General features: G+C 43.9%; 1 protein-coding gene and 1 pseudogene across 1 annotated transcript; both read left to right on the forward strand.

The window, feature by feature from the left end:
• The first annotated feature begins 388 nt into the window (after positions 1 to 388).
• LOC134789419 (uncharacterized) lies at positions 389 to 1282 on the forward strand. Its single transcript, XM_063760026.1, has 2 exons — positions 389 to 406; positions 560 to 1282. The coding sequence occupies exons 1-2, from the start codon at positions 389 to 391 to the stop codon at positions 1280 to 1282; spliced, it is 741 nt and encodes a 246-aa protein (XP_063616096.1).
• A 21513-nt stretch (positions 1283 to 22795) lies between these two features.
• On the forward strand, positions 22796 to 25331 carry LOC134806716 (uncharacterized; annotated as a pseudogene).
• The last annotated feature ends 1384 nt before the right edge of the window (positions 25332 to 26715 follow it).

Raw genomic sequence — 26715 nt, forward strand, 5'->3', positions numbered from 1 at the left:
CGCCGATCGCCGCGCCCCGCTTCAGTCTATGCACATTACTGACGCGAAACGCATGTCGCTTGTGACAGTTGTGACCGCTAGACGCATTACGTTCGCTATCGCTTTTGCTTTTGTTGACGCTTTATTTCTATTTCTATATTTCTTCCGTACTGTTACCTTCTGTGTTTCTATCTTCCGAACTTTGGACATTCCTTCTGTGTTGTATATATTATTGACATTATAATATTTATTGGAGAAAGTGGACGTTTGGATTACTGTGGCTGAGATACGTCACGCACCCTATCTACATCCCCATACTGGTGACCCCTGAAGAACACAGTACCACGAGGATTTTATCAGAAAACCGTACGTAGAAGTGTCGAGCAAAATAGACAAAGGAAATACCGTTATGTCGCCCATCACACAAGTACCGGCGGGAGTGCCTGTTCCCACTGCACCATCCGTCACAACTGCGCCGCTCGGTTCCACAACAACAACGACTCCGTCATCCGAAGTTTTTAGAGTCTGAGTACGACTTCCACCTTTTTGGCCGGAGGAACCCGCGATTTGGTTCTCGCAGGTTGAGGGTCAGTTCGACATAGCCGGCATCACCAATGACCTGACAAAATTTCATTATGTCGTCAGCCAGCTGGATCGACAGTTTGCAAAGGAGGTCAGGGATATTATCACCAATCCACCGGCAACTGACAAGTATGTTAAGCTGAAGAGCGAACTCATTAGTCGACTGAGTGATACCACCGAGCGACAGATCCAGCAACTCCTGCATCACGAAGAGCTGGGAGATCGTAAGCCGTCTCAGTTCCTGCGTCACCTGCAGGCTCTGGCAGCTAAGCGCATATCGGACGACGTTTTACGCATGATGTGGACCAACAGATTACCCGCTAGCATCCAAACTGTCCTCGCAGGGCATCCAGATGCTTCGTTGGACATTATCGCAGACCTTGCTGACAGGGTCCACGACATCGGCCCACGCTGCGCTTGTTCGTCGCACGTCGCTTCTGCAGGCTCCGAGCAACCTGGCTCCAGTAGTGACGCCTTGGCAAGGGAGATAGCTGCGCTCAGGAGAGAGGTTCGAGCCTTGAAGATGGACCGTGAAGGAGGAAGATCCCGCTCAAGGAATCCCAGCCGCTCCAGAAGGCAGAGTCGTTCCAGCACCAGGTCCCAGTCCAGTTATAGGAAATTTCCCATCTGCTGGTACCATTCAAGACATGGCGAGAACGCTAGCAAGTGCGTACAACCCTGCGACTACAAGAAGTCGGGAAATGCCATGGGCAGTCGGTAATGGCGACTCCTGACCGCCCTGTCACATCGCGTCGCCTGTTTGTCACCGACAGAAGGTCGAAGCTGCAGTTTTTGGTCGACACCGGTAGCGACCTCTGCGTCTTCCCCAAGTCGTTACTGCACGAGCGTCGAGCACCGACGCGGTACAACCTTTCCGCAGCCAATGGGACACCCATCGAAACTTACGGTTACGCGCATCTTAACCTGGACCTTGGACTTCGATGCGACTTTCCGTGGCGTTTTGTGGTAGCTACGGTTACTAAACCGATTATAGGGGCGGATTTCCTAGCGCACTATAATTTATTTGTAGATTGTGGTGGTAAGAGGCTAGGTCGTATTATAGATAACATCACTAGTTTATATGTTAATGCTGTTTCTGCTGTTAATACTGGTGATATATTTTCTGTGAAGGTCATGAACGGCAGCGATTCCTGCTACCATCAAATATTGTCACAGGAATATCCTGAGATCACACGACCTGCTGGCATACACCGCACTATACCACATAACACTCAACACCACATTCGCACCACTCCAGGTCCCCCGGTATCCTGCGCTCCGAGACGTCTTGCCCCTGACAAGCTGAAGCTGGCGAGGCAGGAGTTTGAAGGTATGTTGGCTAGCGGCACGGCACGACCATCAGAGAGCCCTTGGTCTTCACCACTGCACCTGGCGCCTAAAAAAGATAATGGGTGGCGCCCGTGTGGTGATTACCGTCACCTCAACGCCCGTACCGTCCCTGACAAATACCCCATCAGGCATTTGCATGATTTTACCCACAGCATATCTGGTTGTAACGTCTTTAGTACCATTGACCTCGTAAAGGCTTACAACCAGATACCTGTATGTCCGGAGGACATACCGAAGACGGCCATTACTACACCCTTCGGTATGTTCGAGTTTCCGTTTATGACATTCGGACTCCGGAACGCAAGCCAAACCTTTCAGAGGTTCGTGGACGAGCTGACACGCGGGCTGGACTTCGTCTACTGCTACTTGGACGACTTTTTAGTATTTTCCAGAGACGAGGAGCAGCACAAACAGCACCTACGTGAAGTTTTTACCAGACTCCGAGACTACGGCATGGTTATCAACGTGTCTAAGTGCGTTTTTGGGGCTCCACAGGTAACTTTTTTAGGTTACCTGATTTCTGAGACCGGTACCAAACCCTTAGACACGAAAGTCCAAGTCATACGCGACTTTCCACCACCCAAGGACGTCAAGCAGCTGAGGAAATTTTTGGGTATGGCCAACTTTTACAGGCGATTCCTGCCACATGCCGCCCAAATCCAAGCACCTCTCAACGCACTCCTGGGTGGAGCAGTCAAAGGTTCCAAACCCATCAACCTGACCGGCGATGCTCTGAAGGCTTTCAACGAGACCAAGGAAAGCCTATCCAACGCAGCATTACTTGCTCATCCCGATTGTCGGTCTAAGCTGGCGTTGGTCACAGACGCATCAGACGTGGCACTGGGTGCAGTACTGCAGCAGCAGCTGCAGGACCAGGTATGGCAGCCGTTGGCTTTCTTTTCTCGGAAGCTGAGTCCATCCCAGACCAAATACTCGCCGTATGATCGCGAACTGCTTGCGATCTACGAGGGTATTAAATATTTTCGGCATATGCTAGAGGCGAGGCACTTCACGATTTATACTGACCATAAGCCGATCAGTTTTGCTTTCCATGAGAGGAAACATAACTGTTCGCCTAGGCAGTTTAGACACTTGGACTACATATCCCAGTTCACCACCGACATAAGGCACATATCTGGCAAAGACAATGTCGTGGCCGACACCTTATCTCGGATTGAAGAACTGGCGATACCATTCGATCTTGCCGACCTAGCTAGATCTCAAGTGTCTGATCCCGAGCTTGCACAGTACTTGGCCTCGTCATCCCTGCGCTTGGTAAAAATGCCATTCCCGGGTAGCCCTGAACCCTTGTACTGCGACGTCAGTACGCCGACTCCCCGACCATTCGTTACCAAGCAGTACCGAAAAGCCGTTTTCGACAGTCTCCACTCCTTAAGTCATCCTGGTGCCAACACAAGTGCTAAGATTGTAGCCCAGCGTTTTGTCTGGCCCAGCGTAAGGAAGGACTGCCGAGACTGGGCACGAGCTTGCGTGCCATGTCAACGGTCTAAGGTGAGCCGTCATGTGTCTGCACCTCTAGGCACATTTGAACTCCCTCGGGCTCGCTTTCAACAGGTACATATTGACCTAATCGGTCCCCTCCCTGTTTCACAAGGCTTCCGCTATTGCTTGACGGCCATAGACCGCTTTACGCGATTTACGACCAGAGGTCGTACCAATAGCGGACATCACGGCAGAGACGGTGGCCAATGCATTATTGGCTGGCTGGATATCCAGGTTTGGGTGTCCTGTAGATATTGTCACAGATCGTGGTCGACAATTTGATTCCACACTGTTTCAATATCTATCTAAGGCCATCGGCTTCCAGCATAGACGCACGACCGCGTACCATCCAGCATGCAATGGCATTGTGGAACGCTTCCACAGGCAGCTCAAGGCCGCCATTACATGCCATGCTGACGCCAATTGGTCCGAGGTATTGCCTCAAGTGCTTCTCGGCATACGCAGTGCTTTTAAAGAGGACTTACAAGCGTCCTCAGCCGAAATGCTTTACGGCGAGCCGCTGCGACTTCCAGGCGAATTTTTTGACCCAAGCGTACCCGGTACCACTGATGTCACCGATTTTACCGCACGGTTACGCTCATTCGCCTCGAAGTTGAAGCCTACGCCAGCTTCACGCCACAGCAAGGACAGGATCTTTGTGTTTAAAGAGTTAGCGACAGCTGAATACGTCTTCCTTCGCGAAGACGCTTCACGCGCTCCCCTAACGCCTGTATACTCAGGCCCGCACAAAGTCCTGGAGAGGACTGATAAAGTTTTTAAACTCCTCATTAAAGGCAAACCGGTTACCGTGACCATCGACCGATTAAAACCAGCGCATTACCTGTCCGAGGACTTGAAGCTCGCTGATCAGGGGTCGACCACACCTGCCGCACCAGAAAACATCCTGCGCGGGAGGCAGCATAGTGACCCTTATCCAAGTCAGGCTAACGTACCTAAAACTACTCGTTCGGGAAGGCAAGTACGTTTCCCAGATTATTATCGCCCTTAACCAGGTCTCTGGGGGGGAGTGATGTGGGCTACTTTCCCACTTACACTTATACCTACTCTTATACCTACACTACACTTAACTAATATTAATACACTTATATAAAACATAATATTAATATATACAAATATTTATTTACATACATTTATTTACATTTACACAATAATAATATACACGTTATATTTACATATCGTCCGTCAATTCTTGACGTTGCCAACAAGTCGGGTGCAATGCACACGCGCACCGCGATAGCATTCCTTTGTTCAGAGCGGCCGGTTCTGAGACCCGCTCCTGTGCCGGCCGGCCATCGCCGATCGCCGCGCCCCGCTTCAGTCTATGCACATTACTGACGCGAAACGCATGTCGCTTGTGACCGCTAGACGCATTACGTTCGCTATCGCTTTTGCTTTTGTTGACGCTTTATTTCTATTTCTATATTTCTTCCGTACTGTTACCTTCTGTGTTTCTATCTTCCGAACTTTGGACATTCCTTCTGTGTTGTATATATTATTGACATTATAATATTTATTGGAGAAAGTGGACGTTTGGATTACTGTGGCTGAGATACGTCACGCACCCTATCTACATCCCCATACGACTATCAAGATATTGATTGGGCCAACCAAATTTTTTTTAGAGTGCGCTTGGAATTCGTCCGCCCACTCCCTGCCGGGCAACACCATCTACCAGATCGTGGATGACCTCGATCTGGTAGTGGGCGGGCCATACGAGCCCACACACTACCACGACGCCACCCAACTAACATTAGGCGCTAAATTTAAGGGTTAGAAGAGATTTATATAAGCGCCTATTTACTCTTTAGGGGTTGTTAGTGCTCTAAAAATAGGAGTTATAGCCGGCTATAACCCCGTTCTAACCCCGGATTGGGCACAAATTTTATCACCATAAGATTTATAACAGTGCTACAGTAGGGTTAGCGGATAAAAAAAGAGACATAAGAGCGGTATAGTGGAGCTACAATAGTGTTAATTAATTCTTTAGGAGCTAGATGGGTTGCATATAGGTGACTACAAACTGTTGTAGTAGAAGAGCGCTAAAGTAGTGTTGTAATAGCGTTGATTAAGTACTTAGGATTTAAAAGGGTGCCAAATAAGCGAATACTAACTATTTGAGTAGTAGTGTAGGGCCATATAGATGATACTTTCAGCTTTAGATGGTATATTAGCATTTAAAGTCAATATTTGTAACACTCAAGAAGGTAATTGCACATTTTTTCCTTAGCCTTATCTGCTTTGGTTGCAGATGTTTCCATTTTGTATTATTATTCGTAAGCTTGCTCTGTGACAGCTAGGGCTTGCAATTCGAATATTCGAATATTCGAATATGTCGAATATTCGACCTGTTTTGATATTCGAATATTCGGCCGCTCAGGTTTCGAATATTCGAATATTTTTTATTACTAGGTAAAATCTATTTTCATCCGTTATAGTTACAGTTTCTGTGTATTTTGCCGGGTATTAACAGTGAATGAGGAACCGTAGGTACCCAAATGCGAAGGAAATAATGTTTTTACTGTATTCCTCTCAATAGGCTTCGTGAATACAGTTAAACCTAAGAACCTAACTCAATTTCAAAGGAAACGAAATCAAAAAGTATGTTTTATTACGGTGCGGCTAATGCTTTTTCTAGGTACAAGTAACTTTACGTAAGTTTTAAGATAAAGGGTCATTTTGTTTATTGAGTAAAAGCGTACCTTAAGCGAATATTCGAAGTCTAAACCTTGCCCTTTATCGCAATTCACAAATTTGATCATACCAAACCTACCGAACTAGGTAATCTAACCATGCACCTTTAGCTAACGAATAATCCACCCCGTAGTCAGCCAACTTTTTCCCTTAAATATTCCAATAACAATTATATAACTTATTATATAACAGCCGACCATTAGGAATCAAAACTAAACTTGCCAAGACTAATAAAGTCAATAAAGATTCAAAATACAATGGAATTAAAGGCCATTTTACAGGCTTCTTAACGACAAGAAGTTAATTTAAATCAGAAAATGATTAGTGATTACCTACTAAAATGTTTTCTCTCTTACATACGTGTTTGGATGGTTAAAGTTATATTAATTCACGCAACGACGCATTTATAATAAAAAGTTTTATCAAGAAATATTGAAAATGTCTAATTTTTGCGTTTTAGGTACTTACTTGCTTTTATAAACGTGGGTATTTCAGAGTAGGATGATAAAATCTAGTCAATAAGTGGATTTCTGCAAAATATCATTAATTTTAGCAATATGTGAAAAAAGCTTTTGAATAAAACGATAATAAACCGATTTTTCGTTCCTTTTCTTATTTTTTTAAATATTCGAATAATTATTCGAATATTCGAATATCTCGTCAGAAAAAGTCGAATATTCGAATACCTGAAAGTTTCGAATATTTGCAAGCCCTAGTGACAGCTTGAAGTGAAATGTAATGGCGGATAATTAAAAGCAAATAATTATTTTAGTTCACTGATGCAGGAGTTATCTGCGGATTTATGATGGCGAAATTAATTACACTGTCAAAAACTATATGTATTACTAACAAAATTTTAATGGGCCTCTGATCCTTTGCATATTTATCTGAATATAATATTTTTTTATTTGTGGTCCACCGTATTTAATTTTCGAAAAATTAATCAATATACGTGAAGTCCGGTTTTAAATATAACAATACTAACATTAGGTCAATATTGAGTAAAAGTATCGATTTTTATGAAGTATTTACGTTCTAATTAATAGTTTTTGTTTTGCTTATTGATTCATCGGTCAATTTAACATGGCGCTATAGGCTTAGGTTCTAAGTAAGACTCTAATAACAGTATAAGATGTACTAAGGTATTGAATAACGCTCGTCTGCGACTACATGATCGATAATGGTGACTCATAACTTCTCTTTTCGACTGTAAGTGATACAAGAGAGTTAAGTAGCGATTATGATACACGGAGCTATAAAAGACTTTTTATCGCCTGTTTAGAACCTTAAGTGAAAATTGCAGCTGCTTATCACTCATATAGATATTAAGGTGGTAGAATTCACTTTGAGCTATAACACTAGCGGCTTAAGATACATTATAGCGGCCAAAACGGCTACTGTGGATGTTCAAGTTAATTAATATACGATTTGATGTTTACGCCATCTACTATGTAATCACAATAATTTTAAAGTCTTAATTTTGCATGTGAACCGTTGAACATATCAATATTATGTATTAAAACTCATTACTGCGAATAGATGGCGTTACGGGTCCTAAAAATCATCAAGCATAGTTGTTTACTTGAATAAATTGTCTTGCACTACCTATCTGCAGGAACGCTGCATTTTTAATTCTCCCACACCTCTCATCGACCGGTACAAAAGTGGTCCTTCGAACCGGATATAAGAACTATATTAGTGTGACATTGAAATTAACCTCAAATGCTGTTTACGTTTTTACAAATTTAAATGGATTTAAGAAGAAATTAAAGTGAAAAAACTGTATAATAAGTGATAAATAGACTTGATAAGTGTATACAAACGTTGGTGTGTGTATATCTTCACTATGGAAGACTATATAAAGGAACAAGAAAACGTGTACGCGTTGTTGACGAAAACTATTTCAACTTATAAGAAATCACCGAAACAAAGATTAACTAGTGGTTATGTACAGTTACGGATGGAAATATTGACCGAATATTGGAATCAGTTTCACAACAATCATATGGAAATGTTGAAATTGGTACCTAAACAAGATCGCGGACAGTATGAATATTTCACAAAAGATTATTTTATGGAAGTCGAAGAACAATACATCGAAATACGGTCAAATATGATGGACTTGTTATTGAAGTTAAATTCACGAAACGGAGAAAGTACATTGAGTTCACATAACCCTCCAACTGCCACTAGTGTGAGTGAGGAAGTCCGGTTGCCGAAAATTAATATTCCACAGTATTCGGGCAGTTATCATGAATGGACTTCGTTTCACGATATGTACACATCGCTAATACACAATAAAACCACACTCAATAAAGTGCAAAAAATGCATTATTTGAAAGGTTGTTTATCAGGTGAGGCGGAACAATTACTTAAGCATATACCTGTCAGCGAGAGTAATTACGATATGGCATGGAATATTTTATTAAAAAGATACAACAACAAACGAATTATTGTAAACACTATTTTGGCACGATTAGTGAATCAACGAAAATTGGCTACGGGAACATCGAAAGGGTTACGAGATTTGTTAGACACCACAAGTGAATGTATGAATAAATTGAAAAATCAAGATATACAAGTTGATACATGGGATACACTGGTAATTTATTTAATTGTCAATAAATTAGACTCCGAATCACACAAAGAATGGGAACTTGAGCTCGGGTCCCTAGAGATTAGTGAATTACCAACACTAAACATGTTAAACAAGTTCCTGGAAAAAAGATTTCGTGTTTTAGAAATGATACAAGCTCCGTCGCCGAGTGCACCTGTAAATAAAAGAAGTTTTCATGTAAATAAAAGCGAACAGAAATGCATTTTTTTGTAACCAAGACCACCTATTATACACTTGTAAGGAGTTTACGAAGTTGGCAGTAGATAAGAGAGTGGAATATGTGCAAGGCTGGCGGCTATGTTTTAATTGCTTAGTACCGGGGCATTCAGTCAAGTTCTGCAAACATCGATCATCTTGCCGCCAATGTGGGAGAAAACACCACTCTCTGCTACACAGGACGTGAAGCCCGCAGTCTCAGACCTCTGCGCCGGTTCCGGAGGCATCAGCGCAGATTTTAGAGGAAAAAGAAGATACAAAGGAAGAAAAAGAAGATAAAAATAAAAAGAATATTATATCTCACCTCACTACTGGGAGTCACGCGCGGCTGATGCCAACTGCATTAGTGCAAGTATACGCTGAGAACGGAGAAAAACACTTGATGAGAGCGCTGTTGGACCCATGCTCACAAGAGTCTTTTATAACTGAGGCCGCAACACAAAAGCTTCGTTTACGACGTACCTCAGTCAGTGGGCATGTCACGGGAGTTGAGAAAATGAAGACTACGCTCAAGTATGTAACAGAAGTAGAGTTCTCATCAAGAATCGAGCTTAAGATGAAGATGAAGGCAACTACTTACGTTGTACGTCACATCACCGACATTATGCCGGAGAATGAAGTCAAGATGGAAAACTGGAAGCATGTCGAGAAGTTGTGCCTCGCAGATCCAACATGTCACACTCCAGGTCACATCGACTTGCTTTTAGGAGTCGAAGTTTGGAGCGAAGTTATTAAACCTGGAGTGATCAATGGCCCCTCAGGAACACCTGTAGCACAAGATAGTCACCTGGGGTGGATAGTTTGCGGAAATGTGAGGACAGAGCACACTGCCACAAAAAACATCGTCAGCATGAATCTTAACGTTGATCTTAACAACATGCTGAAGAAGTTCTGGGAGTTAGAAACCATAGAAGAAGAAAGTACTACACTAACCTCAGAGGAAAAGAAGGCAGAAGACATTTATGAGAAGACACACAAAAGAAAAGAAGATGGTCGTTACGTGGTCAGGTTGCCATTTAGAGAAGAACCACCTGTGCTACCACGTGACTCACGAGAGATAGCAGTGAAGAGATGGATGTCGCTAGAAAGAAGATTAGATAAGAATCCAAAATTGAAACAAGATTACAACGACGTCTTACAAGAGTACATAGATCTGCAACACATGACGAAAGTAGATGATGAAGAAAGAGCCGAGAATTGCGTGTACCTACCACATCATGCTGTTGTACGAGACGACAAACAAACCACACGAGTTAGAGTTGTATTTCATGCTTCATGTGCTGGAACTAATGGGGTTACCTTAAACGATGCATTACTCGTAGGTCCTACTCTGCAAGAAGATTTACGTGATATACTGCTGAGATGGAGAACGCACAAAATCGCATATGTCGCAGATATCATAAAAATGTATCGGCAGATTGAAGTTAATGACGCAGATACAAATTATCAAAGAATTGTTTGGAGAAGTGATGCTCAAAAACCGGTAGAAGACTACAAACTACTTACCGTTACCTTCGGGACCTCTTGCGCTCCCTACCTGGCCATCAAAACCTTACGTCAAGTTGCGATAGATGAGGGTCAAGAGTATCCTGAAGCGCAGCGTATAATACTAGAGGATTTCTACATGGATGACGTCCTGTCGGGGCATGAAACAGAAGATGAAGCTAAAAGAAATCAGAAAGAAATCACAGCAATTCTCAAAAAGGGTGGGTTTGAACTTCAAAAGTGGAGTTCAAATAGTGAAGCACTCATGCAAGAGATTGAACCTGTAAAACGATCACCAAAGGCCCAAAGAGAAGTAGATGGAAGAGACCGTATTAAGACTTTGGGTATAATTTGTAACACTAAAGAAGATAAATTACAAATAACGAATAATTTGAAAGACTTACCTGAACAACCAGTCACGAAGAGGAATGTTTTAGCAGATATAGCATCATTATTTGATCCGATGGGTTGGCTGGCGCCTGCGGTAGTCATCGCTAAAACATTCATGCAAAAATTATGGCAGTTAGAGGTGTTGGTTGGGATGAAGAACTCGCAGATGACGTGAAGGAAGAGTGGCTGAAGTTTAGAAAAGAAATTCCTGCATTGACAGAAGTAAAGATAAATCGTTGGATACATACCAATGCAGACAGAAGCTCGATTGAGGTTCATGGATTCGCTGACGCCTCGATGAGCGCTTACGCAGCAGTAATATACGTCCGAGCCATCGACACAGACGGGCAAGTACAAGTATCTCTACTCACGGCTAAAACGAAAACAGCGCCTTTGAAGCAAATATCCATGCCAAGATTAGAGATGTGCGCTGCGGTTCTACTGTGTAGACTTCTGAAACATGTTGTAAGCATATTAAAAGTTGAAAGAGATCAAGTATTTTGCCTGGTCAGATTCACAAGTTGTACTGACTGTCATGGATAAAAGGCGACCCAGGTCGATGGACTCCTTTTGTAAAAAATCGAGTTACTGAAATTAAGAAAATGAATGAGATAAACGGGTGGTATTATGTCAATACTAAACACAATCCAGCAGACCCAGCCTCACGAGGAGTTATGCCAAAAAAGCTCTTGACAAATACACTCTGGTGGAATGGACCGGCATTTCTCAAGGAGCCAGCCATAGAATTTCCGGGAACCGAAGTACCTGAAATAGACTTAGAATGTAAAAAGGTGATAAAAACATTAGTTACTGCAACTAAAGAAAATGAAGAGGATTTAATACTTACCTTGATCGCTAAATACTCGTCGCTCGGGAAACTGGTGAGAATAATCGCATACTGTCGTAGATGGATGCTGCACCTGAAAAGAAAGAGAGAAAATAAAGATCACTTACCAACTTACCTGACGACTGAAGAGAGAGATGAAGCACTTACCATTTGCTTAAGACGATCCCAGGAAATCGAATTTCAAGAAGAAATTGAAGATTTAAAGAGTAAGAGACAGCTGAGAAGAAAAAGTCGATTGTTGTCACTCGCCCCCTTTTTAGATCCAAAGGGTGTGTTGAGAGTAGGCGGCCGACTACGCCATGCTGATTTAGAAGCCCAACAGAAGCACCCCATTATAATCACGAAGGACAATGCTCTGTTACCTCTTCTTCTAGCAGAAGCACACAGCAGCACTCTTCATGGCGGTCCGCAATTGATAGTGATGTATCTTCGATCCAAATACTGGCCGATTAACATGACTAATAAAATAAAGAAATATGTACGCAACTGCATCGTTTGTATCCGGCTCGAAGGACCATCCCGCCTGGAAGCTGGCCGATGGGTCGTATTATAAGAAAACATCCAGGCCCTGATGGCTTAACTCGAACATACGATATACGGACCATTTCTGGTGTTTTACAGAGATCTATAACTAAATTATGTGTTTTGCCTTGTGTAAAGGACTCCGTCCTTTCCGGGGGAGTATGTTCAAGTTAATTAATATACGATTTGATGTTTACGCCATCTACTATGTAATCACAATAATTTTAAAGTCTTAATTTTGCATGTGAACCGTTGAACATATCAATATTATGTATTAAAACTCATTACTGCGAATAGATGGCGTTACGGGTCCTAAAAATCATCAAGCATAGTTGTTTACTTGAATAAATTGTCTTGCACTACCTATCTGCAGGAACGCTGCATTTTTAATTCTCCCACACCTCTCATCGACCGGTACAGTGGATCTTAAAGCTATACATGGACCTCTTAAAGACCTTGATGTCACCAGAGCCTGTAAGCTTAGAATATGTAGCTATTCTACAGCCGTTCTATGTCTTTAGGTGATAAAATAAGTCCTAAGTGTCGCTTAATTGTTTGTTGGGCAATGTGTACAACAGAGGCACCACCATCGACTTTGCGATTTCTCGCGGGGTCAATGCCCTTATGCGGCACCAGGTATTTTACGACCTCACCTCCGACCACAGGCCGGTGCTCCTGACCATCGCAGACCAGCCGACGACGAGACACAGCAAGGGACCCGGACGCCGCTACAACTGGAAGGCTTTTTCGGAAGCCATGGTAAATACTCCCCGCACAGGTCCCATCTCGACCGCAGAAGAGGTCGACGCAGCAGCAACAACGATCACGGAGGACATCAAGGCGGCCCTCACCGAGGCCGGCCGCACGATCCCGCAATCGGACCGTCGCGCACCACTCCCGAGGCCGCTTCAAGCGCTTTTGGAGAAAAAGCGCTGGTACAGGAAACAGTGGCAAAGGACTAGGGCTCAGTCTGTCAAGACTGAGCTCAATCGTCTTGAGCGACTGTTTTTATTTATTGTCACTTAGCAACTATCCTTACAGGTTAACCCTAATACAATAGTGCCTTACTAACTAGGTATGTAAATTATATTAATTATCATAACAACACAAAACATTTAAACAGATTTTTACAAATTCGGACATAGTACATGCAAACAAGTCAGTTTGATCAGCCACTAAATTCAGTGTACGGACTGTGCGACTGAGAGGCGCCTTACGAAGCAGGTTGGTTCTGCCGATCGGCTCCACCAACAGACGCGGTCGCCGCCTCCGCTCCACGTACCCGTCGGGCACACATATATTAATTTGTTGTAGGATCCCCGGGTTGTAAATGCTACCGCGAAGGATCCGCACTAAGTAGCACGCAAGTGCTAGATCTCTACGTGTTTCTAGTTTATTATAACCTACCATGCCTATTACGAACAGTGTGGGATACATCAGCGGATAGAAAGGATACACTCCGTACAGTTTCCAATAGATGTACCTTGCAAACTTATTTTGTATCCTTTCTATCATGAGTTCATGACGTTGTACTTCGACTCATGTGGAGCCCATATTGCAGCATTGCATTCCAGTTGGCTTCGTACTAGGGCATTGTACATAGCCGAAATGGCCTTCACGTTCGTAAAGCCTACTTGAGTTGAGGGACAAACTCAGCGAACACAGAGCTGTAAGCTGGGAAGCCCACATCGACAGCATAACTGATAGTGTTCCCTCTATCCACAGGTTATGCAGACAACTCAGCGCGACGCCCGAGCCGATCCGGCCCCTACAGGACGACACAGACGGGGAGCTGAAGTACGCGGCCAAGGACAGAGCGGAAATACTCGCTCGCAGCCTTGAGCAGCAATTCAGGCCCAACCCCGTCACCGACCCACAACACACAGCGGACATCGTACAACACGTTCGAGATTATCTCAACGTGCCAGTCGAGCCACACGATGATCCACTCTACTTTTCTCCTTCACAGGTCCAGGCGTCCATCAGACGCTACTGCAACCCGAGAAAGGCGCCGGGCCCCGACGAGATCCCGAACATGGCGCTCCGCCACCTGCCGCTAAACACCTTAGCGGCGGTGGCGCGCCTGTTCAACGGGATCCTGCGATCGGGCCACTTCCCCGCCATCTGGAAGACCGGGCGGGTCATAGTCCTTCCCAAGCCGGGAAAGGACAGAAGAAAGCCGGAGAACTACCGGCCCATCACGTTGCTATGCAACCTATCAAAGGTGTTCGAGAGGTTGCTGCTCCGGCACCTCTCGCCACACCTGTCACCCAGGCCGGAGCAATTGGGTTTCAGGTCTCAACACTCCACGACGCTGCAGCTCACCCGTGTACTACACCACATGGGCATGTCGCTCAACAAGAAGGAGTACACAGTCGCGGTCCTCCTAGACATGGAGAAAGCTTTTGATCGAGTTTGGCACGAAGGTCTAATATACAAACTTTCTCTGTCCACAGCCCCCCGCCGCATCGTGAGAGTCATCGCGTCATTTCTGGCAGACCGGCGCTTCCGCGTTCAAGTGGAAGGCGTACTCTCACAGGAACGCCCGATACAGGCAGGCGTCCCCCAGGGGAGCTGCCTGTCGCCCGCATGCTATGTGCGCTACACCGACGACATCCCAGTCGTCGGGCAAGCGCAACTAGCTCTATTCGCAGATGACGCCGCTTACTTTGCTTCCTCTTTCCAGATGCCGCACGCAGTCGCCAAGATCCAGCCGACGCTTGACGCCCTCCCTGACTGGCTCTCCAAATGGAGACTATCGGTCAATGTGGGCAAGACGCAAGCGCTCATCACAGGGCAAGCCATCAACTTGCCCAATCCTCCTTCCCTTCTAGGTCAGCCGCTCACATGGTCGCCCACAGTGAAATACCTGGGGGTGACCATAGACAGGAGACTCAACATGGATCGCCACACCAGAGGCACAGTAAGCCGAGCGAAAGTCGCTCGCATGTGTCTACGCCCAGTCTTTAGTAGTAAGCTTCCTGTACGGACCAAACTCGGTCTGTACAAAGCTTACGTGCGCTCTAGACTAACATACGCTTCACCTGCCTGGCATTCTTTCTGTTCCAGGTCCAACAAGGAGAAGATGGGGCGTCAGGAGACCCTCACACTGCGGAGCATCGTCAAGTGTCCACGCTACGTCAGCAACGCATCCCTCGCCGAGACACTGAAGTGGCGCGGCCTGGAGGAGTTCATCGAGCGTCTCGCGCGGTCCATGTACGACCGCGCGGACAACAGCGGGCACGAGCACCTCAAGAACATCGCGCCACACCACCCCACCAGACCACCGGAACGGTGGGCCCGGGACTTGCCCCGAGCTCTGCTACACCAGTAGCGGAGCCAAGCCAAGTCCCAACTTTCATCGGATGCACCACGCCACACACGCCAGCCTTAGCTGCCGGTCGCCTTCCCTGCGTCCCCGATGCCCGGCCCCGCTCAAACGGTATCACCGGGCTAGGGGTCGCGGGGTTGGATAAACGATCGGTGGCGAAAAAGCTGGCCTACGCCAGCAGCACTGACGTCCTCAAATTGACGTCCACTGACCTCCCCACGCGGTGGGGAGCGACCCGCCACAGCCGTCGCAGCCGAAAGGCGGGCACGGCCTCTCATACCTCTCTATTAATAGAGAGGTATCGAATGATATACATCCATCCGTGCTCGTCGACGTCACCATCCCCCATGATGAGAATCTCGTGAAGGCCGAGAAGGAAAAGTCCAGCAAGTACCTAGACTTAGCTCACGTGATAACCGCCATGTGGGATGTTGACTCGACGATCATTGTTCCTATAGTCGTGTCAGCGAACGGTCTCATAGCAAAAAGTCTCGACCAACACCTAGAGAGACTCTCGCTGGGTGGTTGGATCAAGGGTCAGATGCAGAAGGCGGTAATTTTGGAGACGGCGCGTATAGTACGTCCATTCCTCACTCTGCGGCCCTGACCACCGGCAGCTTGGACCCTGCCCCGCTGCCGGCGGCACCCTAGGTTAGGTTTTTTATAATGTGTTTATATATTATTGTTATGTTTTGTAAGTGTTTTTATATTTTACTTTTATACTCACATTGTAAAATCCTAACCTAAGACCCTAATTGAATAAAGGATATAATTTTATATGGCGTATTAAGCGGGACGCGAGTCGTATTAACCGTGAAATGTAATTTACGACCTCCACTAAATGCATGATCTACTCATACTCAAACAACAAAATATCTGCAAACAAAAGATATACGAGTATAGCGCCAACTGCGCGCCTCTGGGCTGTATGTTATTCTTTGAACGTCATGTGCAGCGATCCAAAATTCACGTACGATCGCAGTGAGCGGGGTAAGCGGGTGGTGCGGGGACAGAGCGCTTAGCTCCATCAAAGACATATGTAACTTCGTACTATCTATTCTTTTTGGCTCCATCCAGATGGGCCTACCTATCGTCTTAATGAGGAGGCAAACTGACATATTATCACGCCAGGTGGCGCCTCCGTAATGTAGTTGCTGTCACTGTCAAATCACATACATTTTATCAAATAAATTGTAAACATTCTCCTTTTTCTCCAAAATACTCCAATATTGTGCGATAAATTGTGGAAATATAGGATCTCCCTTCTTTCCCAAGGACCCGATATGCATAAATCGGTGAGAAAAAGCTTTGAGTATCAAAAACTAAGGCAAATGACAAAGACCGTTTATATAATATAGGCTGCATTTTAAGGAAGATAAATATTTTGGAAAGAGTAAATACACAGGTAAGCTAAGTTTTAGTGAATTAGTACATAATTTAGGGCATAATGACTTGGCCACACATGCTGTACTCCATACGCATCACAAGTTTGTGTACCTATCTGATGTGTCGTAGGGCGGGCGTACCTATATGAAACGCCTTCTTGTACATCCAGGTGATCCAGGTATACACCAAAGCTTAGTTTTCGATCGAGCACTTGTAATATAAGAGGAAAAAATGCAATACAAACTTCGAAAATTTGAATAAACGGTAAAATACACAAGATAACCTCAAATATATTAAGTGATTATGGGTGAATTTCAACAGGTCCAAAATTTACCTAATTTTGGTGGGATTTTTTTATTTTTGAAGTTTATGTCTAAATTATGTATCGATAATTCGTAATTAGTCACAATCGATATTGTGTAGTAATGGCCTTTCATTATACATAGTAGGTTTCGAGATATTATGAATTTAATAACTTGGTTGCCGCCAAAATTATATTTACTGGCCACCATCCCTATTATAGTCTGTATCTTTAGGTATTTCAATAAAAGTAAATACTCATAAGTATCTTCAATATTCCTTTTGACGATAGATCTTGGACCCAGGCTAGCCTACCCATTAGGTTCGGCGGCCTGGGTATCCGCAAAATTTCTTGTGTCGCTCTACCTGCGTTCTTGTCCTCGGTGCATTGTGCTCAAAGCCTTACGTATATAGCGAAAATATTAGATCCTTCCATTGGATCTATGGAGGCTGCACACTGCTCTGAGGCCAAGAACGTTTGGTCTATAACCTGCTTCAACACAGACCCGCCTGCCAATCCCTGTTCGCAGAGGCAATGGGACGAGCCGCTCTGTCAACTAGTACGGAATAATATTTTAAATACGTCTACTAGTTCGGCAGACCGAGCTTGTCTCCTTGCGACTGCGGAGTGGGAGTCGGGTCTGTGGCTGCAGGCGCTACCCTCTCAAAACATTGGGACTTTCCTAGACAACTCTACCTTCCGCCTAGCATGTAGCTTACGTTTAGGGGCATCTACCAATCAGCCACACCGCTGTCAATGTGGCGCCACGGTGGATAATCTGGGCCACCATGGCCTCTCATGTGTTCGAAGCGCTGGAATGATCCCCCGCCATGATGTCATCCGTCAGGCTCTTGTTAGTGCCAAAGTACCTGCAGTCCTCGAGCCCAGCGGTCTGGCCAGGGATGACGGCAAGAGGCCCGACGGAATGACACTGGTACCTTGGAGCATGGGTCGGCCGCTAGTTTGGGACGCTACTTGCGTTGATACCCTGGCACCGTCCCATGTTCCGAGCACCAAAGATTCTGCTGGCGCTGCGGCTTCCTCAGCCGAAAGCCTCAAGCGCCGCAAATATGCCGCTCTGGGAAGCAGCTACATATTTGCGGAGTTTGGTGTCGAAACTTTGAGGCCGTGGGGGCCAAGTGCGCGTCGACTTTACAAAGACTTGTCGGCGCGCCTAATAGAGGCTTCTGGTGACCAGAGGGCTGGCCACTATTTCGCCCAGCGTATTAGTATAGCCATACAGCGGGGAAATACGGCCAGCCTTCTGGGCACCTTGCCCATTGACGGCGATCTAGGCCAATTTTTTTATCTGTAGGTTTTTAAGTTTTATTATGTTTGTTTATTTCTTTCTTTGTTTTTACAAATAAATGAGCGTTAGTATTAAATCACAATCCATAAAAGTAAACGAAATCTACCCTCAAATGGCTCCTTAAGCCAGTTGAGGGTAGATGAAAACATTACACGTCAGTGCAATTACAAAAAGTGAAATATTGTCTTATTGTAATGTATTTATTTTTTACTGGTAATCAATGCACTTCATCGTCATTAATGCTGTGAATACAAAATATAAATATATGACAGCAAATACAAAATTACTTAGTTATGGCTCATAAGTATCAATTTTGGTGGCATTAAGCAATTTTGGTGGTTTTCAAATTACCACCAAAACCACCAAAATTGATGCACCAAAATTAGAACTATTGCATAAAAGTATATTTAAAAGTAAACCGTATCACTCACTGCAGTTTCAAGTAGGGCTCGCGGTCGAGTCCGTGTTTCGTTTACACGTTTCGAATACCCGTTTCCGAATAACAGGTACACAAGGCAATTTTGATAACAATAATACCGTATCTATACAATCGAATGTCCGGGAAAAGTCGAGCAGCACTAATTATAGTACACATTCCTTGATCCTGAGCACACAGTATAATGATCAGTGACATCGAGCAAAGCAGTCACGGTGCTTCTTCCCTTCCTAAAGCCTGACTGTACATCCTCTATATATTCTGTTAGTTGCAAGCACACAACCTTCTCCGACACCTTAGACAGACAGGGCAATAGACTTACTGGTCTAAGATCTTTAAGCTGGGTAGGATTTGCAATCTTAGGGAGGGGTCGTACAATTGCTTGCTTCCAGGCGTCAGGAAAAGAGGAAGTTAGAATAGAAGCATTTATCAATTTTGTTATTATGTCCAAACTGTTAGGTAATGTCATCATGATCATATCTAGATTTATGCCATCACCGCCCATAGCATTTGATTTCAAGCCTTTAATTATTGTAAGAACCATATCGGGGCTGATTGGCTGCAGCTGAAATCGAATTATTAAATCTGTCAAATTCAAAATAGGTCAACTGTGAAATAGATGTTTGTGCAGTACAAGGTAGGTTTACAAAATGTCTATTTATGCATCAGGGTCATTAAAACAGGATGGTAAATCAGGGTCATTTGTAGGGATTAATGTAGATTTAAGATTCTTCCATAAAACTTTAGGGTTTTTTTATTTTATTATTAATATTATACTTAAAATACGCTACTTTCTCATTATATAGGGCTTTATTTACTGTAGACTTTAACTCTTTATAGTACATTTTCTTAGCACTTGTCTTGTTTTTATAATAAATTAATATTAAAATCTCCTAATAAAATAATATTATTATAATTGTGTAAAAAACTAATTGTATCGGAAATGGCATCAAAAAATAGGTCGGTGTTCATCCATGGAGGTCGATACGTTGTCCCCACTACTAGCTTCTTTCCGTTAAGGGTCAATGCAACCCACATTTGTTCCACTAGGCTTTGTTTAGGGTCAACTGGGTGAGATAAAGTGCGAGCACTGACTTCTTGTTTGATGTGAAGGGTTCTCATTTGGGTGCTCAGGAACTCCCGTTATCTCCAGGTCACTTAAGAGCAGATCCTGGTCGCGGTCGGACAGCTCCTGCTTCAGCGCTGCCACAGTACCCGCCAGCTCATTAAATTGTAGTCTGCGCCGCCCGACGCGCGTTCTTGCGACTGCTCCTCCAGTGCCTTCACCCTCTCCTCCACTGCCTCGAAGTGCACCTGATATCCCGTTATGAGCTCGCGCAGCTCCGCCACTTCATACCTGAGGCCTGCAATGTCGTCTCTGGCAGCCCTAAACTCACTTCGAAACAGGCGCAACTCCTCCGCGACGTTGTCGTGTTGCCTCTCAGCAGGTGACGGCGCCTGGACGTCAGCACCCGCATTCCCCGAGTCACTGGTGTTAATGGGTGTGTTGTCCCTGTTGTCCCGCGCTGACTTCGACTTGCAGGATGGGCAAGCCCATGTGGTCGCGACGCGGGGTCATGTTTACACACACCTTGTGATAAGACAACTCGCATTCAGCGCACCTAGCGACACCTGCCGATAAGAGGGGTCTACCACAATTAGCCGCGCAGACAACCATATCTACGTTTAGTAGCAGAGTTCAGTACACTATCTAATTCGTTCGGCACTGTACCACTAGATGGCGCCACTCACAACAAGGGAAAAGTCGATTTAAATTATTAGATTAGATTACTGATCAATTGCGCATACGGAACCAGTAAACTAACTTTCCTGTCTTGCGTAACACACTTTAAAAAACAATCCGAGCACTGTAAATCCTCTAGCTAAATGTTGGCACATTATGTGTATACGACCCCAAGATAGATCTGTAGCTGAACCCTGGCAGTATTTAGTGGAACTCAGGTTTGTCATAGGTCAACATAGGTACACGCTGTGTTGGTCATGTCTCGTCGCGTCGCTGTCAAGAAAAATTTCATATCTTGCAGCAAATGGGCCGTTAATTGCCGACCAAGACTCGAGTGACGATGACGGCGATGTGGCTACCACTTCTCAAGTTGACTACGGATTTGTCGTGTAATAATTTTGTTGTGCTTTGAACATTAATACACTGAGACAAAAAACTAACAAAAACACACTTAGAATTACAAAAATAAAACTTAATCCGGGGACAAGGAGAGTCAACTAATAGGAACAAATTGACTTTTGCAATTTCCATTTAGTAGGAAATACAACTTCTATATTTGTAATTTGAAGTATGCTAGAGTAATTTCAGAAATTTGGTTTTGTTATTCCGAGAGGTGCTTTAGCGATATCGGAGGTGATGACGTCATGGGTGAAAACTAACCGTTTTGTAATTCTAAGCGTGCTTTAGCAATATCGGAGACGATGACGTCATAGGTTTTACTAAACTGTACTGCGATTCCAAGCTAGCTGTTGTTATTCTAGAGATAATGACGTCACAGGCAAAAACTAAACTGTTTGCAATTCCTCCGCCCCTAGCAAACGGGCGCCGCGAGAGCATGTCGCGCGCGTGGTAGCTACCCGTCTCTATTTCTGTCTGTATGAATAAAAAAGCATTTGGTAGTATATCTCTGTACTAAAGAGGCACTATAAAAGCCTGTCGATATATTCTACCCATTCCTTTCTTATTCATACAGTCAGAAAGATACTAGTAGTTATTACGCGCGCAACATGCTCTCGCGGCGCACCTGTGCTAGGGAGGTTGGAATTGCAAACAGTTTAGATTTACCTATGATGTCATTATCACTAGAATAACAACAGCTAGCTCGAAGTTGCAGAACAATATATTCCTGTAGACCCCAACTACACAGTAGGTCGCGGGTTAATATGTCCATGGCCCACAATATATCCTAAATTTATTATTTAACTTAAGTATGTTTTAAACAAAGAAGACACGAGACACGCCCGCCCGACATCCGACACAATACTAACTCTAACCAAATGAACGTAGTGTGACGATTACACAATAAACAGTACGACGCAACTACCCGCTAGCTTCACTCCGTGGAGAAGTGTCATGGCGAGTGGGTGGCTGGCGGAGTGCACGAGTGATAACAGTTGTTTCATTTGATCACCCAGTACACAACGGAGCCTGGACGTCACAGATGGTGACGAGGGTAAAATATTACAAAAAATTACGGAAAGGAAAGGTAACGGTGGCGGAAAAAAAAACAAATCTAAGGTATGGAAATCCTAACCTAATAGCTACCGTATTTGTCCATTTCCTCCCGAGCTGCCGATTGTATTCAGGTAATACAAAATTTTGGGCGAGGTGATATTCTGTGTAACGATTGACGTACGGTTGTACATAATACGAAAATATTAAAACTGCAACGATTTTGTTAGTCGGTACTTACGTAAGTAGGTTATGAAATTCCAAACTCACGTAAGAGGAGTATTAAAGAAACTAATGCAGAATTTAAATATTACTGTAAAAACGTAGATCTAGTACCTATACCTAATTTTATAGTTTTGTTTACAATCAATCTTAATAAAAACAATTATACTTCGCGCCTCGTCCTCGAGATTAGTAACTGAAGATATATATACATGTAGTTACGCCGGTAGGTGTCACCACTCTGCACTTAGTTTGGAGTTATTTTTAAAATTTTTATTTTTTAATAAGTGGGTATGCCTAGAATCCACCTCCTGACCGCCAGCGCTCCGTCCTTTCATACGCTTTCTAGTGCTCGACCACTCAAGTCACTTCTTAAATTAAATAAGTTTCTTGTTCGTGGAGTCTCGCAAAATGCCGAAACGTAAACGTGTTAAGAAATACGAAGACGACATTGATCATCTACTGCATAAAGTTCGAAAATTAAAACGTAAAATACGACATAGTGAAAGTGATTCGTCACACAGTGGTTCCAATGAGGAATTTATACCACAAGAAACAGGTAAGTCTTTTTAATTTTCGCTTGTGCAAATTTTAAAATGACCAAGGTTATTAAACCTAGGTATATGTGCACTCAGATTTATCCATTGGGGATAAATCAAAGTACAAATTGCATCGGTTGGCGTTCAGTTCATTGGGGACTGCTACCTAACTAAATGTCTGATCTATTAAAAAATTAAGATATTGACTGTATAAAACCACAATACGAGTTCATGCTTGTACATACATCAATGCACTCCGATTAGCCGTTGGGGCTAAGTCGACGCATGGTATGACGGTTGGCGTACAATTCATTGGGAATTGTTACCTAACTTTAAGAAGGGATAACATGCGTTATCTGGTTCAGTTCAGATGATTAGAATATTAATAAGTAATAATATTTTTGAGTTTTATGAGTAAAAAATAAAGTCATAGATTTTGTAGGTACTTACTTACTTAATTATAGTACTTAGGTAATAGTTTATATATTTATAATATACCAGTACAGTTTGCCTTAATTGTAGTCGTGAAGAGGTTCATAATTTGTTTTTAAAAAAGTTTTAAATCAAGTATATGAATATGAAAGCAAACTAAGTAGGTATTGCTTTTGTTCTCAGCATCACCGGTTTTACGACCAGATGATTGGTTTCCGGAATACCCGGATTATGAACTGAACTACGGTCCATACAGTCAGAATGACCAATATAATGGCGCTGAGTATCACGGAGACCCTATTGAGGCCAATAATAGTCCTATAGAGGAACCTCAGAATTCTGTTGGAAATTTGATAAAGCCTACTGAGGCTCAGCAAAGCGCTATACAGACCAACACACAGGCCGTGACAAATACAAGCGACAACGCCGTACCCGGCACGAGCTCCAACGCCATAGCCGGCACCAGCTCCAGCGCCATAGCCGGCGCAAGCGCCATAGCCATACCAGGCACAAGCGCGGCCACTGTTGAGCATGCCGATGATAATAAGGTCGCTGACATAATCGATTTGGACGATGATGTATTACAAATTCTGGGAGATGACCCCTCGTCGGCCACAATATATGGCAAAGAGGTACGTGCAGAAATAGCTACCCGTTTTACACATGTAGCCATAGAAGGTATAACTAAAGAAATCCGTAAAGACCTCCTTAGTAAATACCTAATACCTGCTAATTGCGTGAAAATAGGCGCGCCAAAGTTAAACCCTGAGATCAAAGCTGCCATCTCAGAAAATTTTGCTAAACGAGACTGTGATAACCTGTCATAGTATTTACTGTGGCAACACTGAGATTTGGACTGTCATGTAACGGACACATGTAGTATAGCGCTGAATAAACCGTGATTAATTAATTTACTGTTTTATTTGGCTCCAAAATATAATAATGGCGACGAGAAAATAACGTGATACGCGTGTGGACTGAAATACGTCGAAAGTTTCAGTTCAAAAAAGTAAAAACTCTGTGTTAGTGATACTCATGCGAGGTTAACAAAATAACCTCCAAATGTCACTGAGTGAACGCTTTTGGGGTGATATTTCTCTAAATAAGACAAGTTTTGTGCAAAATTTAACCAAAAGTGAACTTTTACAAATATTAGAAGAACTGCATCTGGACCACAAGTGTGAAACAGTAGACGAATTAAGGAAATTGCTAAGGGACGCGATCAAAAGTGGACAACTTATAAAGACTCCAGAAAGTCCAGAAACGCAAGAATTACCAGTCATGGCGGTGAATTACGTGAATTATCACATAGAACCCTTTGATGGACGTGATTTTGACACATTCGAGTTGCAGTTGCAGTGCCTAATTAGCTTGAATAATGTGCCGGAAGATAAGAAAGTGGCTCTGCTGATCACATGATCAAAGGCATCGAGTCCAAGCAAAAGGAAATGGCTTGCGCAATATCTTGCCTTAGCGAAATAATTACATCGCAATTAAATTCGACAGAGAAAAATAACGACCTGTTACAAAAACTTATAGACCTCGGTCGTATTTTGTGCGATTTACAATACGCAGACAGCGTAACCAGACGCAATTTTATACTTTTCTCATTGAAAAAAGATCTCAAAGACCATCTGGTGAATACCAAGATAGACACTTGCCTATTTGGCGAAAACTTGACGGAAACGCTTAAATCAGCGAAAGCCATGATTAAATCCGGCGGAGAGATAAAAGCTCCTGTTCCTAAGCAACCCGTAGCGCAATACAGGAGGGTGAAATCCAGTGTGTCGCGGCCTTTAAACCGCCGAGGCCCAGCGCCGCGCAGGCCGCCGCCGGGCCCGCCGCCGTCGGTTCCGACTCCGAGGGGTCGCGCGCCTGCTCCCCGCGCGCCGCCGCCCCAGCTCCCCCCGGCGCCGCCCGCGCGCTACTACAGGCCGTCGTACGCGCACCAGCCCCCTCCGCGTCACTACTACTAGAAACAGTTAAGTACGCCGGCCGTTTATCACTATTTTATAAACAGTGGGCGCTTATTACTAATGACCGCACCATACTTTCATGGATAGCGGGCTATAAAATCAATTTCTCAAGTACTGTTGTTCAACATTCTTTGCCCTCACTGCCAGAATATTCTGATGTAGAGAAGTCACATTTTGTAGATGCCATTAATAATCTCTTGCAAATAGGTGCTAAGTATATCCGAGTGTAATCCTTGTGACGGCCAATTTGTGTCCAGTATTTTTCTTGTGCCGAAGCCGAACGGAAAAATGCGTTTTATACTCAATCTAAAACAGTTAAATACATTTATTAAAACTGACCATTTCAAGCTCGAGGATTTGCGAACAGCTGTTAAGCTTTTAACTCCGGATTGCTTTATGGCTACGCTCGACTTGAAAGATGCGTATTTTTTAATAAAAATTCACGAGGAATCAAGAAAATACCTACGTTTTATCTATGAAAATAAAATGTACGAGTTCAACGTTTTACCGTTCGGCCTCAACACTGCGCCTTATATTTTTACAAAAATCACAAAACCTATTGTAAAACTACTACGTTCCGCAGGCCTCCTCTCTACCCTGTATCTCGATGATTGGTTACTTTTTGGTCAAAGTTACGAACAATGTCTAGAAAACATAAAATTAACAGCACAATTATTGACTTCATTAGGCTTTATTATCAATCAAGAGAAAAGTATGCTTACGCCTATGACGTCGTGCAAATTCCTAGGAATGATTATCGACTCGCGTCGTTTGCGACTTAGCTTACCTTCTGAAAAACGAACGCGCATAAAATCTGAGTTAGAACTGTTTTTAAAAATTAAACGTTGCAAGATTAGACAGCTAGCAAAACTCACCGGTTTACTAGTCTCCGCATGCCCGGCAATCGAGTACGGATGGTTGTACACGAAGGAACTGGAACGGTGCAAGTTCCTTAACCTACAAGGCCACGATAATTATAATCGTACAATGAGTATACCCGAGTCAATCCTACCTGACATACATTGGTGGTTAATGAATATCGACAATTCCCATAGTTGCATTCGCACAGATAATTACCGAATTCAAATATTTTCTGAGGCCTCAACTACGGGGTGGGGGGCAGCCTGTGGGGGTGATACGGCAAGCGGCCAATGGTCTAGTACTGAACGAGAAAATCATATCAACTATTTAGAGCTGCTTGCCGCATTTATTGCTTTAAAAATTTACGCACGTGATTTGTACAATTGCCAGATACTCCTTCGACTAGATAATACTACCGCGATAGCGTACATTAACCGAATGGGTGGTATACAATACCCTCACCTTACCCAGGTTACGAGGGAGTTCTGGCAATGGTGCGAACAAAGAAAGTTGTTTGTGTTTG

The sequence above is a fragment of the Cydia splendana genome, chromosome 3 (genome assembly GCF_910591565.1).
Source record: "Cydia splendana chromosome 3, ilCydSple1.2, whole genome shotgun sequence".
In the NCBI taxonomy this organism is placed as follows: domain Eukaryota; kingdom Metazoa; phylum Arthropoda; class Insecta; order Lepidoptera; family Tortricidae; genus Cydia; species Cydia splendana.